Genomic DNA, 16915 nt, shown 5'->3' on the forward strand with positions numbered 1-16915 from the left:
CTCCACGTCCTGGTCTTAGTGACCTTACAACGAAGAAAGCTATTTATTCAGTCTAGCATTTCAGTTGTGTATGGGGCTGTTTAGTTGTTCTTAAGAGGAGAAAATAAGAGAATCTGTATAGGGTTGCCAAATGTCTAGATATGGTTATATAGGAATTGAAAAGAAGGGTTACCTTGCGTGCTGATTAATCTGTTTTTAGTTTCTGTCGTGGAGCCCTCATAGCTTTTTCTGCCCAAAGCGCTTTTATTGACCGGCCTTAAAGCGCTTTTATTGACTGTCCTCTTTGACCTGCGCTGATTTAAGCCCTCCTTTTATACATTTGCTAAATATCCTCCAGTGTGGGGCTGAACCAGTTCTACCTATGTGGCCCATATTGATATGTTTACATTTTATTAACAAACTATAGATAATCCCAATGCCTGAATACTGACCGGTTTAAGTTCCTGAGGTTCTAAGAGGTTACCAGGGCTGGCAGGTCTCTGGCAGGGAAAGAAGAGAGGTTCCAAACAACTTACAACTGAACCGGAAACTGCAAGGCAATTTGTTGTCCAGCAGGGAAAACTAGAAAATTATACATGGATCTGATGTGGAACATGATTTATGGGTAGGGCGCCCAGGTTGCAGCTTTGATACACCATGTTATGGGTATATTTGCGCGTACATAGAAGTAGAATAGGAAACAGTTTGTTGAGTGACAGTGGGTGGATCAGCAGCTTTCTCAGACCAGAGACTGACCTTTAATCTTCCTTTCCCTTTGCAGGAGCTGGGTGCTGGTGGACCACCAGTACAACATCTACCTCTACAAGGAAGGCGTGCTGCGGACGGCCTCTGAACCCTACTCAAGCTCCGACTTCCAGGACAAGACCTGCCACCTGACAAATCACTGCATCCAGAAAGAGTATTCCAAGAACTATGGCCGCTACGAAGAGGGCAACGAAATGTTCTTTGACGAGTTTAATCAGTATCTGATGAGTTCAATGAACCTGACGCTAGAAAACAGTATTTTATCGCAAATCAAACACATAATAAGGTAATGTACTTCTATCACTAAGTCCTCTTTAAAGCAGGACTTGTTAGGAAGATGGTGGGTTAATATGATGGAAAGTTGTATTCTTGCTAATCCAGATGTGTAGTTACACATAGCATTGCACGTCAACTGCACTGCAGGAGTCTGGTAGTAATAAATCAAAGTTTGGCTAGGTCACATTTGTAAAAATATGAGTGGTAGTCAAAACACCACATATTGTGAATCCAGGAAAAAATGTAGTGATAATTTATAGGAAATTGCCCTCTAGGTTACACAAGTCCAAGTGGAATGGGGTAGTTGTGGGCTTTGTGCATTTTATAACACAGACACGTAGTGTTTTGTATTTGTAATCTTGCGCTTTTGGTGTGTGTTCATTAGAATGTGTTGCTGCAAAACAAAAACTGATTGAAAGGTTATTAACCCCTTCGCTGCGGCCGCGATTTTTCTGCTGTGCGGTAAACAAAAGAACAGGGCGGGGCCGTGACGAACCCCAGCCGTCATCAGCACACGCCCACCACGGGGCGTGACGGCTGGGGTTCGTCACCAGCATGGGAGGGGTTAATAAAAAAAGGAAAGCAAAGGTACTCCTGAATCTATGATGCAAAGTAACAGAATTTTCTAAACTATAAGCTGCATAAAGCGGGGTATAAGTTGGAGAAAAAGCAGCTGTAAAGTTGGAGGCTTGAATTGGTTTCCCCATACTAGAAAGGGGAGGCCCTAGTTCTGTTTGTGCTGTCATTCTGTGTGCATCACCAATGCCACTCTTTTAAGTCAGCCCTTCCTCCCCTGCAATGCCTTTGATTATACTTGATCTCCACCTTTCAAATGTGGTGTACCATTGAGTTCTTCAAGAAGATCTCCCTATTTCAGAATTTGTTGTTGTTTGAGATGATGGATTGTCTCAATGCCATTCACCACTGGCCCTTTTTCAGGTGCTTACACATTAAGCATAATTATTTCTTTAACTTGGAGGGTGTGGGCGATTTCAGTCTGTGGTAAGAGACCGATGTGCTTGGATTCTCTCGATTGAGGGGGAATGATCTCCTTTTCACCCTAGGGCTGTGATGTGTTTTTCCAGGAAGGCTTGGTTGAAAGACTGATTTCTTCAAGGTGATAGGCAAATCTTCACAGGTCTGGATGAAGGGTTGACTAGGGTGGGCAGTTATACTTATTCAGCATGTCTGGATGCACTTCAGATAATCTTCCATCGATGTACAGGCCTTCTTCATTGATATTTCCTTTTTTTTACAATTCTTTTTATTGGTTTCTATAAGTATAGAAACAATGGCATAGGAGGGCATCACAGTGTATAGACCAGAAACGAGAGTGCATACAGGCGCAAAAGAAAGTGTAGGTGGTAATGCAAACCTCTGGTCATGCATGAGGAGCAAACTGAGGAACACTGCTAACAGGAAATTGAAACTGGAAGAGGGTATGTGGGTGGAGAAGGGATGGGGTAGAGTCTTAGCTTGCATATTTCAGGGTTGGAGATTGGCTGTGTGGCCATAATGGCCATTGAGGCCGTTGATTGAAGCTTCTGGTAGGTGAGGGCGAGAGTTCCAGGGTGGTGCTGTGTTACAGGTAGGGAGGTGGGGCTTGTTGAAGGGCACCCCTGACTTCGGTTGTGCAATGTTATATCTGCAGTAGCTGGTGGATTCTATGCTTCCTTCCCGATTAGGTCTGTGTGGAAGTTGGAATGTGTGTGTTTGGTGTTTGAACTTCTTGACCTTAGACAAAGAGCTGCAGGCCGTGCAACCATTTTGGCATGAATGGATATACTCTTTGATAGATCCATTCTTTTTTGTTGAAGCGCTTTAGTGACAGCAGCGCTATGTACACTCTTTTTTGGGACTTTTGACCACTGCTTAACAGTCTCTGCCTCAGTTCAGAAAGTGTAGAATTTATCCAGAGGATTGGCAAATAGGCAGAGATAGCCTTCCCAACTAGGGCACCAGGGACCCCAGTCCTTTCCAGGCTGTGATCTGGCAGGTAGCGTGCAGACTATCATGGGCATCAGCCCTCCAGTTCCTTCTCCCCCTGCTGCAACACCCAATAAATCACTTTAGTTTGCCTTTAGTGGTGCATGCCCAAATGATGGGTTAAAGGCCACGTTTCAACATTTCCTCCCTGGTTAGTGATCCATCACGTCCGACAGTTGGGTCTTACAGATTGCTCAAAAAGGCTATGCCCTTCTTTTTCTTTTTGCCCTACTCACTCTTACTAACACCCTGGAGCGAATTTCTGCAAATTAGCTGTCCATTCTGTTACAGGAGGTGTAGTTCGTTCTCTCCAAGGCTGCTATCAAAATATTCCCAGGCTCAGGAAAAGGAGGCTATTACTCTGCCCTTTTCCTCATTCTGAAGATGGACATTGACCCCTGGCATATGTTGGACCTAAAGCCTCTGAATACCCTTCTGCGGAAGGACAAATTCATAATGCTCACACTGGCCTAGATTCTGTCTGCTCTCGACTCAGGCGACTGGATGGTGTCCTTGGACCTTTCAGGACACTTATCTTCATATACCTGTCCTGCAGCCCTACAGACCTTAACTGTGGTTCAAGGTAAGCCAGGGGCATTTTCAGTTTTTTGTGCTCTCTTTAGGCCTTACCAGCATCTCTTGAGTGTGCAGAAAGGTAATGGTCACTGTATCTTCGGGGTTGGGGATATCAGTATTCCAACGACTGGTTGTTGAAGGCGGGCTCACAACAGTCAGTCGTGTACCACCTACGGATGATGGTGAATCTCTTTACATCATTGCCGAAGTCCCACTTCATTCCTTTGCTGAGGCTTCCATTAGTTTTGTTCTGCAAAGGGCGCAGCATCTCGGAAAACTGACCAGTGTCATCCACGTCTCAGAGGAGATGGCTCTAGATAAGCAGCAATGGCTGGTTGATTGCTGTCCAGCAGCAGGGCCCACTCACTGCTCTATCCATAGCGGATTGTGGTGACACATTAATCTCTGCTAGGTATTCTGGGGAAGGCCTGGTCCACATTAGTCTGCTGATATTGGGGTCCATTCAGTCATTCATGGCTCTGCAGGAAGTTTCTCGTCCATTAAGGGGGAGCTGGTTCAGGGTCTCACAGACATCACCGCCATGTGATACTGCAACAAGCAGGGAGAAGTGGCATCCTGGATTTTGTCAGGAGGCTCTGTGGCACTGGAGGTTGTTGAAGCTCTGGGGCAATTTCTTGATCGTAAATCACCTGGCAAGGTTCCTGAGTGCCAAAGCGAACAAACTGAAACAGGGCGTCTGGCAGATCCAGTAGTGACTGCATCCAAAGGTGGTTCAAGGCATCTTCCAACAGTGAGGAGAACCCTGGCTGGATCTTTTTGCCACTGTCAAGAATGCATCATGTAAAAAGTTTTGAGTAATGAAGTTCCCCTTGCAACACTCATTAGGAGATGCGTTCTGGCTGAAATGGCACACAGGAATCCTGCAGTCTTCCGGTCCTGTCTCCGGCTGCAAGTTCTGAAAGAAAACAGGGACAATCTGTCCCAAGTAATCCTAGTGGCTCTGGATTTGGCCAAGAGTGTGTGGTACACGGGTCTTCTGGGCATAAGCATCTGTCCACCTATCAAGCTACCTCATCACAAGGACCTCCTGCCTCAGCAGCAGGGCAGGGCCATCCACCCGTATCTGCACAGTCTACACCTACGTCCATGGGGATTGAGAGGCGAAAGCAGACTGTGTTTAATCTGCTGCCTGAATTGGTGGATGTCATCTGTGCCAGCAAAGCACACTTTTACAAAATGAATTCACGCCTGGTGCTGGGACAAATTTGTGGGCTGATGCGACATTCTCAAGACTGCCCTTGCAAGCAAAGCTGTTTAATAAAAACATTTTTTTATTAAGTTACAAACAGTTAATCAAATATTCCACATCAACATGTAGATTTATTATTGCATTTTGCCAATCAATTTCAGGCTTAGATTGTGTACTATTTGATATTCAGAATTTCGACAGTTGTTATGAATATTGATAAACCGATACAAGCCATATAATACATAAAATGACCAGGAGCCTACACCGCTCATCTAACTAGTCATCCCAATATCGATTGAATAGACCCTTATATGTGGGATGCGATGCCCCTCTACATTTGGATGTTGCCTCAGTGTCATCCTTCACTTCAGGACCGCCACCAAGATCATATATCTCCCCTTGTATCAACAGATATTACCTGAAATGGCTCCCCTATATTTTCAGGTTTCAAGGCCTGTGGTATGTCTGATATATGTTTCATTGTGGTCATTACAAACTATAGGGTCCTCTGCCATAGGAGTAGTGCGTTGTTCCCAATCATAGCTTGTGAGCCCAGAGAACTGGCTAAATCTTATAACCTTCCTGATCCAAGGGGACAGTTTACGGCAGGGTCCTTCACCAAAGGCAATATATCATCTGCGTACATGGAGAGTAGAATGCAACCCTTGCGGAAGGACATTCCTCTGTGTGTATGGTTCCCCTGAAGTTGATGAGCCAGGGGTTCATTGCTAATCTGAATAGGTGTGGGTACAGGGGACAATCCCAGCTATGCACCTCTATCGGCCTATAACCAATCTATATGACCTCCCTGGTGAAACCATTGATGCAAACTCGGTCCCTTGACTTGGCATAAAGAAGTTTAACCAGTGCTATGAAACTTGAAGTAAAGCCCATACGCTGAAGAGTCTCCATCAGGAAAAGCCATTCCAGAGAGTTGAATGCTTCTTCAGTGCCCAAAAGGACATCTGCAGCTTTTGAATGTAGATTTAGCATATGTAGCACTGCAAATACTGCGCGGAGGTTAATTGCTGTCGATCTGTGCGGAACAAAACCCAACTGCACTGGGGAGACCGTGCTCATGAGTAATAGTGAGAGACTTGTGATTACTTTGGCCAGGATTTGTTATCACAGAGGGCGATAAAATGAGCATATTGCTATGATTTCCTCTTGCATGGATGGTGGCAGGGCAGTGCCCTCTGTTGCTTCAGCAAAGACCTCAAACAGGTGTGGTACAAGCACATCAGATGTGCTTGTACGTTTTGTATAATTCGATGTTCAAGCCATCAGAACCTGGTGCTTTCACTTCAGCTAGGGCGTTGATGACGGCAATCTTCTCCTCTGTTGCAATTCAGTTACCTAAGAATTGCCTGTGGCGGCCCTCTAGCCACGCAAGTTCAACTTTGTCCAAGTAGCTGTTGACAGAATCCACTGAGTTTGTTGTTAGGAAGGAATATAGCTGAAAATAGTATTGTGCCAACTCACCAAGTATTAACTCCATATCCAATATGTGTTCTCTGCTGTCATTGTCTATTTGTACCAGGGCTTTAAGTGGGATGAAAAAACTGGGGGATTCTCTTAAAGTTTCGTGGCTGATGTCATTAAGGGTTTGGCTTAAAAACACCTAAGCTAAAAATCTGTGCTACGCGTTGTGTGCCGCCCGTCTGGCATTTTGCTGTTTCTGTCGTTGCATCCAGATATATAAAACAGCAAGTAACATTACACCTACAACAAGCCAGGACAATTGGCTTTGCCAATGGTTGTTAGCTGCATAAGACCAATAAGCAACAACTATGACTTTGTTGTATATAATATTAAACATGCTTCTATTCTGAAATGATGAGGCTGTGAAAGTACTATAACGATTCTCTTTAGAGTTACATCAAAGGCAGTGAAGGGTGGCACTGCGGCAGAGTTAAGATTCATCTGTTCATCAAAGGTGATGGCAAAAATGGAGAGTCGATAGGGACCCGTCTCGACACCTTCTTCATAGAACTGTCTGTGCTGAGTACTGGCTGGACCCGGCCCACTTAAATCCCTGATTTGTACAATACCAGTTTTTATCTATTCCCTACCAAGGAGCAAAGATAATTTCTTTCACCGCCGAAATTTACTTCTCTGTCGCCTAGGTCTCTATTGTGTTGGAGATGCCATTTTTTTCTTATAATAGTTTTTGAGGTATTCGTCCAGTCCCACTCTTCAGCACCTTAATATCCGATTCTAAGTGCGAGTTACCCCTGTATGGCTCTGACAATACCTGCATGTTTTGCTAATGTTATCGCCCGCACATTGGCTTTAAAGGCCTCCCACAATGTGGCATAGCTGGCAACTGTGCCCAAGTTCAGTGTGACGTATTATGTAATAGCTTTTGTAATTCTCCCCTAGACCCTGAACCCTCCATTGGAAACCTCCAGATTCGGTGGTAGAATTTGGAACTTGAGTATGAATGTTAATTTAACAGGGGAGTGGTCAGAAATGTAAGTCGGGAGGTGTAATATCTGTTGTCCAGAGAATCAGCTCTTGAGTGGCTAGACAATGACGGATGGCTAAACATGCAGTGCAGAATAAAATGGGAATTCTTGGTTTGTTGTATGCTTGACTCCACACGTCCCCCAGCTCAGAGCTTCATCATATCCTGCAGTGTCTCCACAGCCTGCGTATTGTGGGAGCAGCGTGCTGCCAAGCAATCCCTGGCAGGGTCCAGTACGAAGTGGAAATGTCCTCACTTTCTCCCGACATTATAGTTTCCATCGTCATGTTTCTAAGGATGGTTAAGATGTCTAGGAAAAACTGCAGGATGTCACAATGCTGTGCATAAATATACACCCCCACCCTGGTGCAAAGTAAGTGATTGCCACAGGGCCAGGTGGTTCTCCTGTATGAATGACACATCCACTTAATGTGTGTTCAAGAAGGCTAGGACTTGTGTCAGCTTCATGGGCTGTTAAGTCCTCTAATATTCCAAGTGAGCCATATTATTTGTTTCTTGTGGTGTGATGCGACCGTGAATTCTGTGACATTAGCGATGGAGCAGAAGTGGTATATGTATCAAAATGCAATAATAGCTCTATGTTGATAAGACCCAGAATAAACTCAACCAACACTGATAACCCCAGCTTTCAGGGCCATTAAATCCTCCAATGCCCCACAATGAAATGTAAAAAAGATAGAGGAAATAGCGAAACAAAAAATATCCCTCCCTTCAACATGCTGAAAAGGTGACACACACTTTGAAACATGTAGTAGTAGTGTATTTTGTAAAGCGCACAGCTGCCCCAACATGGCGTCCCGGCGCTGTATAACGCAGTGGAACCCTTCCTGGCTCTCCCTGTGAGATGCCTCTCCTGGGCACCCCCAAGGTGAAGCCAGGCATCCCATTGTTGTAGGGGCCGTTGTGGAGATTAAGCAAGCTATTGCCCAGAGTTGCAGCGTGGGACCCATGATTAGAGTAGGCGCCGATGCAAGAATTATCGAGTCTGCGGACATTGAGCCCAAGACCCTGCTGCGTCGGGACTTGAACCCTGGTCCCGGGCCTGATCTCTGCTTCAGAGTCTGCCGCTCTAACCAGTGAGCCACACTTCTCCTCATAGCATCGCTTCTCAGCATGCAACCGGTGAATACGTGAAACTAAGGAACATAGGCAAACAATTTGTTTCAGGTTATACTTTGCACTGTTTTCTCCTCCATGACGATCCATGCCTCTCTTACCCTGGGTCGATATCCTGTGAGGCTTGTTAGACCAGGCACTTACACAGTGAGTGACCGCAAACCCAGACACGAATGCTTATTCCTCTTCTCTCAGGTTCTGTGTTGGGTAGTGCGTGCTGTCTGTGGCTGAAGATTGACCTGCCTGCTTTATCACTTTCTTTGGATCACCCAGTGATTTGCAGAATTTGAATGTCTCTGACACCTTAGTGAAATGATACATTTTCCCTCTGATGTCGATTTTGATCTTGGCCAGAAATGACATTGCACATTTTATCTCATGTAATTGAAAGGTTCGTTTTGCCTCCACAGATTTACGCCTGGCGTCTTGCACTGCGGACGTGAAATCAGAAAATATTAGGAGGCTCGCACCCTGATGCTGCGGAGGAACCTTCTTACTGGCTATTCGAAGGGCTGTGTCATTATCATGGGCATTAAATAGCCGTGCAACTATAGGGCCTGCAGTGTACCCGGTGGCATTCTCAGACCCAAGGATTTGTGTGCACGATCCACCAGAAACATTTCTGAGAAGCTTTCCCTACCAAAAAGATGGGCTGGCTGATCCTCAACATTGGTCTCCATTCGGCCAGTGTTTGTGGATTCGACCAGGTGGAGGATTCTGATAATATTGCGGCAGGACCATGCTACCTGTATTCCTTAACTATGAGTGTGGAGGGGGGTGCATTGTTACCAGCCTGCTCCATACTGTGACCCACTTTTTAAGAACCTGCGCATATGTTTTATGGTTCAAGAGGAATAGAGTCCTTTGTTCTTCACAGTAAGCTTTAGGACTCTATTTTCTAAGTCTTCGCTTAATTGTGGGAGCTGTTAGGTTGTAACCAGTTGGATTTGTAAGTGGTTTCTCCTAAACTGTGTCCAAACACTCGTCAGAGATGAGACACCTGTCATTTTAGGTTGTGGGTTCTTGTAGGATTTCACATTTGACGCTAATTTACAGATTCAGGCCCATCTTCCCTTAAACCCATTGAGTTCCCTCGCAGTGCACTACATCGAGTGACACAGAAAAAAAATAAGAGCCTAGAGTGAAGGGCACATGTGCCATGCCCAGGATGATACATTGTAGTACTCTGCCAGGCACCCTTGGCCTGTAGACCAAACATTGTCAACCTAGCCTGAGCTTCCAAGAAAATATTTAAGACTCAAGAACTGCCGAAATTTGTAATGGATAGACAGTCAGATGATATTGTTCAGGGTGCCTCGTCGTGCGCCAGAGATTTAGGGTGAAATTCAATAGATTAAGCTGCACTGACTCATTGCGCTCTGGCTGGAAACAAATGATCATTCAAATGTTGTACCACCTTCAAAATTCTTCATTATGTCAAAACAGGGCAGGAGGCATCTTCAAAGGTATTTGCCTGAAATTCAGACACTGAAAAGAAAGAAGAGTACCACAATTGCAAAGGGACTTGGGCTGTGAAGTCACAGGCGGGATATACAGATGACACGAACACTTGTTGCGCAAATGTGGAACCTGAGATGTGCAGGAAGTCAAACATGTTTGTTCACGTTTTTTTTATTATTGAATAATTAAATCATGCAGTATAAAAATATGTACAAAGGTGATAGTAAAATAGTTAAAAACAAAACAGAATAAACCCCATAAATAAATGAAAATATAAATATGGGCAGTAAAGTATTTCTACACATTTGCAATAGCGTTGCACTGAGATTGGGCAGATGCAAATAACCTGAAGCAGAGATTCTTCAATCGTATTGTATGACAGACCAGCAGAAATTCGTATTCCGTATTACACAGACAGAAGCAGTCAATTAGAGCTATTGTCAAGGACCAAAAGCCCTAAAATTCTAAGATGTACTATAAAAGAAAACGAGAACTTTCTTCTCTCCAAAATCTGCTTAATCTTGATTCTACATTGAGTTTTAACAAGAATCTGTGCCTGTTTTGAAACCCCTCACTGAAAATGATGAATTCCATAATGGCGAGAATTGGTCTAAAAACCCAAGTGACCTTGTCAAATAAATAAATATATAAAGTAAATAAACTAATACATTTCCCACGGGTTAGAAACTGAGCGTTTCTTCTCAGTTTATGTCCAAAATGCATGTCTTAAAGTGTCACGTTGGGTCTGACGAAGGTGAAAATATACCTTAACCTAATAGAACATTGCCATCTAATTTAGCATTGGGAAGTGGATTGTGGAAGATAAAAGACCAAAAAGAAAATGAACATCCAAAGATGACCTTTCCTGAAACGCTGAAAGTAAATATGTTAGTGAGGTGGATAATTTTGTGTAAATTACAGACAACTATGGGCATATTGTATGCAACACCATTATTATTCTAAAGCTTTGGAGTGCATAAATTAACAAATTCAATTTTGATTTTAAATGTTCATAATAATATTTACAGCCACCTCTTTCTTCCACAAAAATGTCCAGGTAGTTGTGTTTAAAAAGTCTTCTAATGTGGCAATTTCCCTATCCATTTGCCCCTCCTACAGACTTTATGGTAAACACCACTACTCCTAACTTCTATTTTTTTAAAACGTTTTTAACATTGTAATCATATAACCTTCTGATGGAGAACTGACGACCCATTGCATCGAGATATGAAGGTTATTGTCGTCAGCATATTGTAGTATTTGAATACAGAGAGAACCAAACCGTTTGCCCTTTGTTGGTGCTTTTCTCTTGATTCAGACAGATTGAATATATTTCGTCAAAAACATTTATGCACTCAATAGCCTACATGTCTTGCGAATATAACATCCATGTTTATTTACAAGCTCTGTTATCTCACTGTCTTTCAATAGTTCCTCATACATGGTAACATTCTAGGGTATAGTAATAAGTCTGTTGTCAGCAAAGTTAAGATTCTCATGATATTTGTCAACATGGAGCTCAATATTAGGGCTGCAAATTTTCTTGAAGCGCTGTTGCAAACTAAGACCAAACTTGAGACTGTATGTAAATGTAAAGTATCAAAGGATTGGCCTTCCTGCCACCAGTGTTGGACCTACGGATTAGTTTGTTGCAGGATTTGTTGGTGTTAGTCTATCCAACATGCCCTTGACTCTTGAACCTGGTGTGACAGTCTTGGTTCTCCTACTGGATTATAATGTTAGTTGCTCTAAGAATACTGTAAGATTCTAGTCAAATGGAATTTGAACAACCAAAATCTGCAAATACAGTGACCTCAGTGGACCTGCTATTGGCTTCCAAAGTGTATCTTTTGCCTTGAATATTTATTGATTCTTTTAGAAACATCAAAGGCTTATATTCAGATGTTGAACCTTTGTCTAATCCCAAAGGCTTTTTCCTACTTTGTCCAAGTGTGATTACCCTCATCCCTACCAAGAAGTGAAATGAATCAAATAAAGGATCGGCCTGTATGTTTTTGATATAAAATGTGCTAACTCTTACCTTCTGATGAATTGAACTTATGCATTTAAAAGAAAAGATTACATTAAAATAGAATATATTTTACTCATTTAGTCAATTGTGCTTTTTAATGTAGCAATCTGGTTTACTGCAAATACCCATCTGATTCTTACTGATTGAGATGTGCATTCGATCACCCAGATTCAAGAGTGCATTGAGGGTGCATCTAACATACGGATTGATATTGGTTTGAATTTCATTTCATAGACGTTTTGTTTATTTACCGTGAAAATTGGAGCTTACGATAATGTTCTGTTAAATTTGTGATGCTCTGCATGTAATAGCTGTAAAGGAGTAAATGGAGCATTTTGAAATCTATTCCTCATCCTATCAGCTCATTAAAATGTAGAACCACCATTTAATCTTTTGATTTACAAATGTTTACAATTTTTATATGGTTTTTTTTTCCAGAAGCTGCCTTGTCTGTATTGAACCCGCAATCAGCACGAAGCACCTACCGTACCACAGTTTTCAGCTCTTTGGATTCGACTTTATGGTTGATAAGGACATGAAGGTTTGGCTGATTGAAGTTAATGGAGCCCCTGCCTGCGCTCAGTAAGCCATTCCAGATACTTCAAAACTTAGTGTTGTTTTCAATGTTTGCAATGGATGGTTACTTTTTTTGAACATCTTTGCCATCTTCTCTGCTTGAGTTGCTCATATTTGGAGAGGAACGGTTTGGTTGTAGAGATGAATCCCAATCTAGTTGCTGCTGATAGATGCCATAGAGCCATGCAATATGAAATATGAAAAGATAGCCTTGTCAAAAGCCAGCCTGGATAGATCTAACTCACTCAAAATTAATTTTGTAATCATGTTGGTAATTTGCAGAATTCTTTGATCATGTCATTGATCTCTGTTGGCACAAATACACAATTTATTATTCAGCCATACATTGTGGTTGGTTTGGTAGATCCCACTCCGTCCTCCTGCTTATGAGCTTTCTTGCCATATTCTGATTTCTGTGAGCACTTATTTCGAACACCCTCTATTCCTCTTGTGTGTGGGATACTGCACCTATGTGTCTTGTGCATGAAATGTGGCAAAACAAGAGTCAAGTTAGGCGATGGAAAGGGTGAACAAACATCATGTTTGGGCTGATTGTGCTAAAATGTTATTTGTTACTTCACTGCATGGGCTTACCTATATATTCTGAATTACAAAAGTCAAACTGATTCTCTGGGATTTGGGACTGCCTCTCATAAACTTTATTCGACAGTTAAGTCATAAAAGCATACATAAAACCCACATTTTTCAATATAAAAGAACCAATAAAAACAGTACAATAAATATTTAAAAATAGATTAAACTACTATAGACTATTGCCGAATATCAATCTTAACGAATTCGTAAAATTCTAAAAATCAGAAGGAAATCCATCATATTTCATACAGAACAGGGAATATTGCACATAGCTCATGTAAGATATAGTGTCCCACGTATTTATACATAGTTAATGCTGGTATGTACTTAATAATCAGAGCCCTTCCACAATTAATCGCATACGGATGGCCCAAGCCCATTTCAGAAATTTAGCCATAGCAATGGCAATTGGGGGGCTAGGGTCAGTACATAGGATTCTTAGGGCCTCTGCATGCCTACGTGTGCCAAGTAATTTGCAAATTGGCTTAACCCACTTGGCTCTAGGGGCAATATACTAGGGGCAGAAAAAGAGGAGATGGCTTATTGTCTCTCACTCCTCCCCACTCTTAGGACATTTATCCATGCCGTTTTCACCTGCCCATTTAGCTGTAAAAGACCTTACTGGAAGGGAGCCTACTCTAAGTTGGAAATAGAGTTTTCGATCCTGCTGTTTGTCTATGGCATCCCAATATATTTCCAGTTTCGGTTGGGCCTTGAACTCCAGAAAGCGACCTGTTAAGTGTGAGGAAAGGCCATTTGTACAAACATCTGCATTTACCATCTTCCAATAATTTTCTTTCAAGTTTTTCTTGGAAGGGAATGCAGCATTTCCCGGGTCATCCCATAGTTCCCTCAATCCCATCCTGAATAGTAGGGACCGAATGGACTTCAGCCAGTGTATTTTTAGACAACCTTCCTTGCTCATTATCTTCCTTACTCCCTGGGCGTAGTGCTGAAGCTCCTCTGTGGTCCATAGGCGGCACCAATACAACAAGGGCCGCAAAGAGGCAAGGTCTTGAACCGTTTTTTTCCCAGATCCCACATGAGAGGTGTTAATGGAGTACTTATAGGAACGCTAGTTGCCTTTCGCAGAAATTCATTTTCTCCTAGCGTCCGGTTTCTTAAATTCTGGAACCCCCAAAGTTCGGCACCATATAGTGTCGAGCTTAACACCTTCATTCCGTAGACTTCCAGTAGTGGGCTAATGGGCTTTGTTAAAGACGAGCTAAACCTTTTCAGAAGAATGCCAGCCTGCTGGCGGTGTTTTAACACCGCAATATCTAATTGGCTGGTCCATCCCATATCTCTCTGGAGTGTGACCCCCAGATAGGTAAAGGCGTCGACCCGCTCCAGCGGGGCGCCGTTCATATATATCATCCCTCTAAAAGGTTTGTCTAACCCAGACGATGTACGGCCATTAAGAACCATAAACTTTGTCTTTGCCGTATTTATTTCAAGACCCCTCTCCAGACAAAAATCTTCAAAGCACCTTAAGGCACGCTGGAGCCCACTTGGCGTTTTTGACATTATCAATGTATCGTCCGCGAACATGAGGATCTGGGACTACCAGTTTATTAAGTTATGGATAGTGCCTTTCCACCTCCCACCCCTTTACCTGCAACCCAGCACATGAAAGGTTAGTCTGAGACTTTAGATGCTCATTACATACTGCAGCAAGAAAAGGCCATGCTAAAAGGGTTTTGCAGAGGGTGCCAGTGGACTGGGTGGCACCTTGACCGCGGTGGCAGTGCCCACCATGGCCTCACCTTTTAATACTGTTGGGTTCCTTGCTCAGACAGGGCAGGCTGGCAGTATGGGACAGCTCTACCAAAACCGCAAAAGGAGTGGTAAGATTGGTGTGGCTCGTAAGGCGGGGTGAATAAGCCTGGAGACTGTGCAGTAGCTCTCTTCCATTAGAATCTCTCTAAAGCATAATCTGCCTTTTCCCCAAATAGGTGAGTTACATCAAAGGGCATTTCTGTAAGTGAGGACTAAACATCGCCTGAGAAGCCGAAGGTTTGCAGCCAAACATGGCAGAGAATGGCAACACTGGTGCCAATGGCTTACCCATTGGAATCAATGGTGTACAAGTTACAACAAATTGTAAACTTGACTGCATCACAATGGTGATTTAATGTCCTTGGCAAGTCCAGGTCGGAGCATTTCAGTGCCACCAGGGAGGACTTGAGCCACTGGGTCCCATGAGGCAGATGACCTTTACTGAACAAAGGTCCATGCTTGTGGAAGCGAAAACTTGCTTCCAAAATGTCTCCACCAGTTTGTCCTCTCTATCAGGACAGTAGTCGGGGAAAGTGTTGAGATTAGATCTGCTTTGGACGACTGCACCACTGCACTTTTGGGGGCAGGGTGCTGGGAGAGGGATGCAGGCTCGCCCATGGCAGGTCAGTGGCACCTTGCCACTGACTGAGGACAAAGCAAGGTTTTGCCAAACCCCCCAACGAGGTATCTGTTAGTGCCTCATCAAATGATAAAAGGGGCTCAGAGCATGTCTGTCCCAGCTGGAGGACATTCATCAACACATCAGTCTTGACCTCCAAAGTATGGATCTGGAGGTCAAGGACCTCAGCCCTGCTACTTATTACCATGGCATAGTAAGCGGATTCAGGAGTGGCTGGACCAGGGGTTGAGAGAAAGCCCATTTTAGGGAGCTATCGAGACCACTAGCCCCCTGCAAGTCATCATCTCTATTGTCTTTTTAATAGGGCTGGGAGAACTCATCACCTGTGTCAAGAAGGGATTGTAGGGTGTGTGTTATCTTTTGTGGAGGCAGCAGATCAAGGGAGGAAAGCAGCACCTCAACTGTTGCGGGGCATGGCTTTGGTTGAGGTTGGACCGGTACCGACTTGGAGTTGGAGAGTTCTGTGGGTATCTTCCGGAATTGATAGGGTTCGTCTTAGGAATCAAAGTTCTGAGGACCAAGGTGGCCCGTGGCGCCAAAGGTGGGGTTGTTATTGAATCCAGAGGTGTCTTTACAGGCTTGGAGAGTCCAACTTGCACAAAGGGCGAACCCGCTGGTGGTATCCAGATCTAATGACTCTCTGCTCCTTGAGGTCCTAAGGCTCGCCAGAGGGAGTCAGTCAGAGCATAGCCTCACGGAACTCTTCCATCTGTTTTGGAGTGGTGGATGACCTCGGAAACTCTGGTTGTGTCAGAACTAGTTGCCTGATAGACTATGAAATCAAGGGATTCTGGGAGCGAGATCGAGAGCTATTGCGCCTCCCGAACACCTGCTCAGGCCAGTGCAAATGCTGAGATAGTGCTGTGTCCTGCTAAAAAAAATGTATGTTTCTTCTTCGACCTACCCAAAGATTTAGATCCTGTAGTGAGTACAGGCTCGGGAGTGAAGCTTTGAGTTGGATTGCAAATTATACCAGTCTCGTCGTGGAGTCACCTTGTGTTTGGCGATGTTAAGCTTCACCTCGTAGTCCTGAATAGCCTACGGGTTCATCGACAATCAGTCACTGCAGGTCTTGGAGTTGTGACTCAAACCCAAGCACCACAGACACATCTGATGGGGATCTCTAGCAGACAGTTGTTTGCGATAGTCCCTACAGGGCTTAATACCTGCCTTTTTTGCTGTGAAATTCACTTGCACACAGTGAAATTAGGATGAAAATTATTGAGGTAAGTGTATTTGAGATATGAGAGAGAGCTCCGGATCCTCATCTGGTGGCATAGAAAGAAAGGACCTGGTATTATTGTGAAGGAGTTACACATATGTAGTACACTCTGCACGTCATTTCCAGGACAGAACGGTGTCAATGCAGAGCTGCACACTGCCACCTACTGGCTCTCAGAGGGGCTGCTGAAAAGTGCCTGGATCCAGTCTGACACC

General features: G+C 43.7%; 1 protein-coding gene across 1 annotated transcript in view; it reads left to right on the forward strand.

The window, feature by feature from the left end:
• Positions 1–16915, forward strand: part of TTL (tubulin tyrosine ligase) — a 159329-nt gene that overhangs the window by 105515 nt on the left and 36899 nt on the right. The window contains exons 5-6 of the mRNA XM_078649045.1: positions 761–1030; positions 12328–12471. Of these exons, the coding sequence (XP_078505171.1) occupies positions 761–1030; positions 12328–12471 (414 nt within the window). The remainder of the gene's footprint in view (positions 1–760; positions 1031–12327; positions 12472–16915) is intronic.

Source organism: Lissotriton helveticus, chromosome 6, assembly GCF_964261635.1.
Source record: "Lissotriton helveticus chromosome 6, aLisHel1.1, whole genome shotgun sequence".
NCBI classification, from domain to species: domain Eukaryota; kingdom Metazoa; phylum Chordata; class Amphibia; order Caudata; family Salamandridae; genus Lissotriton; species Lissotriton helveticus.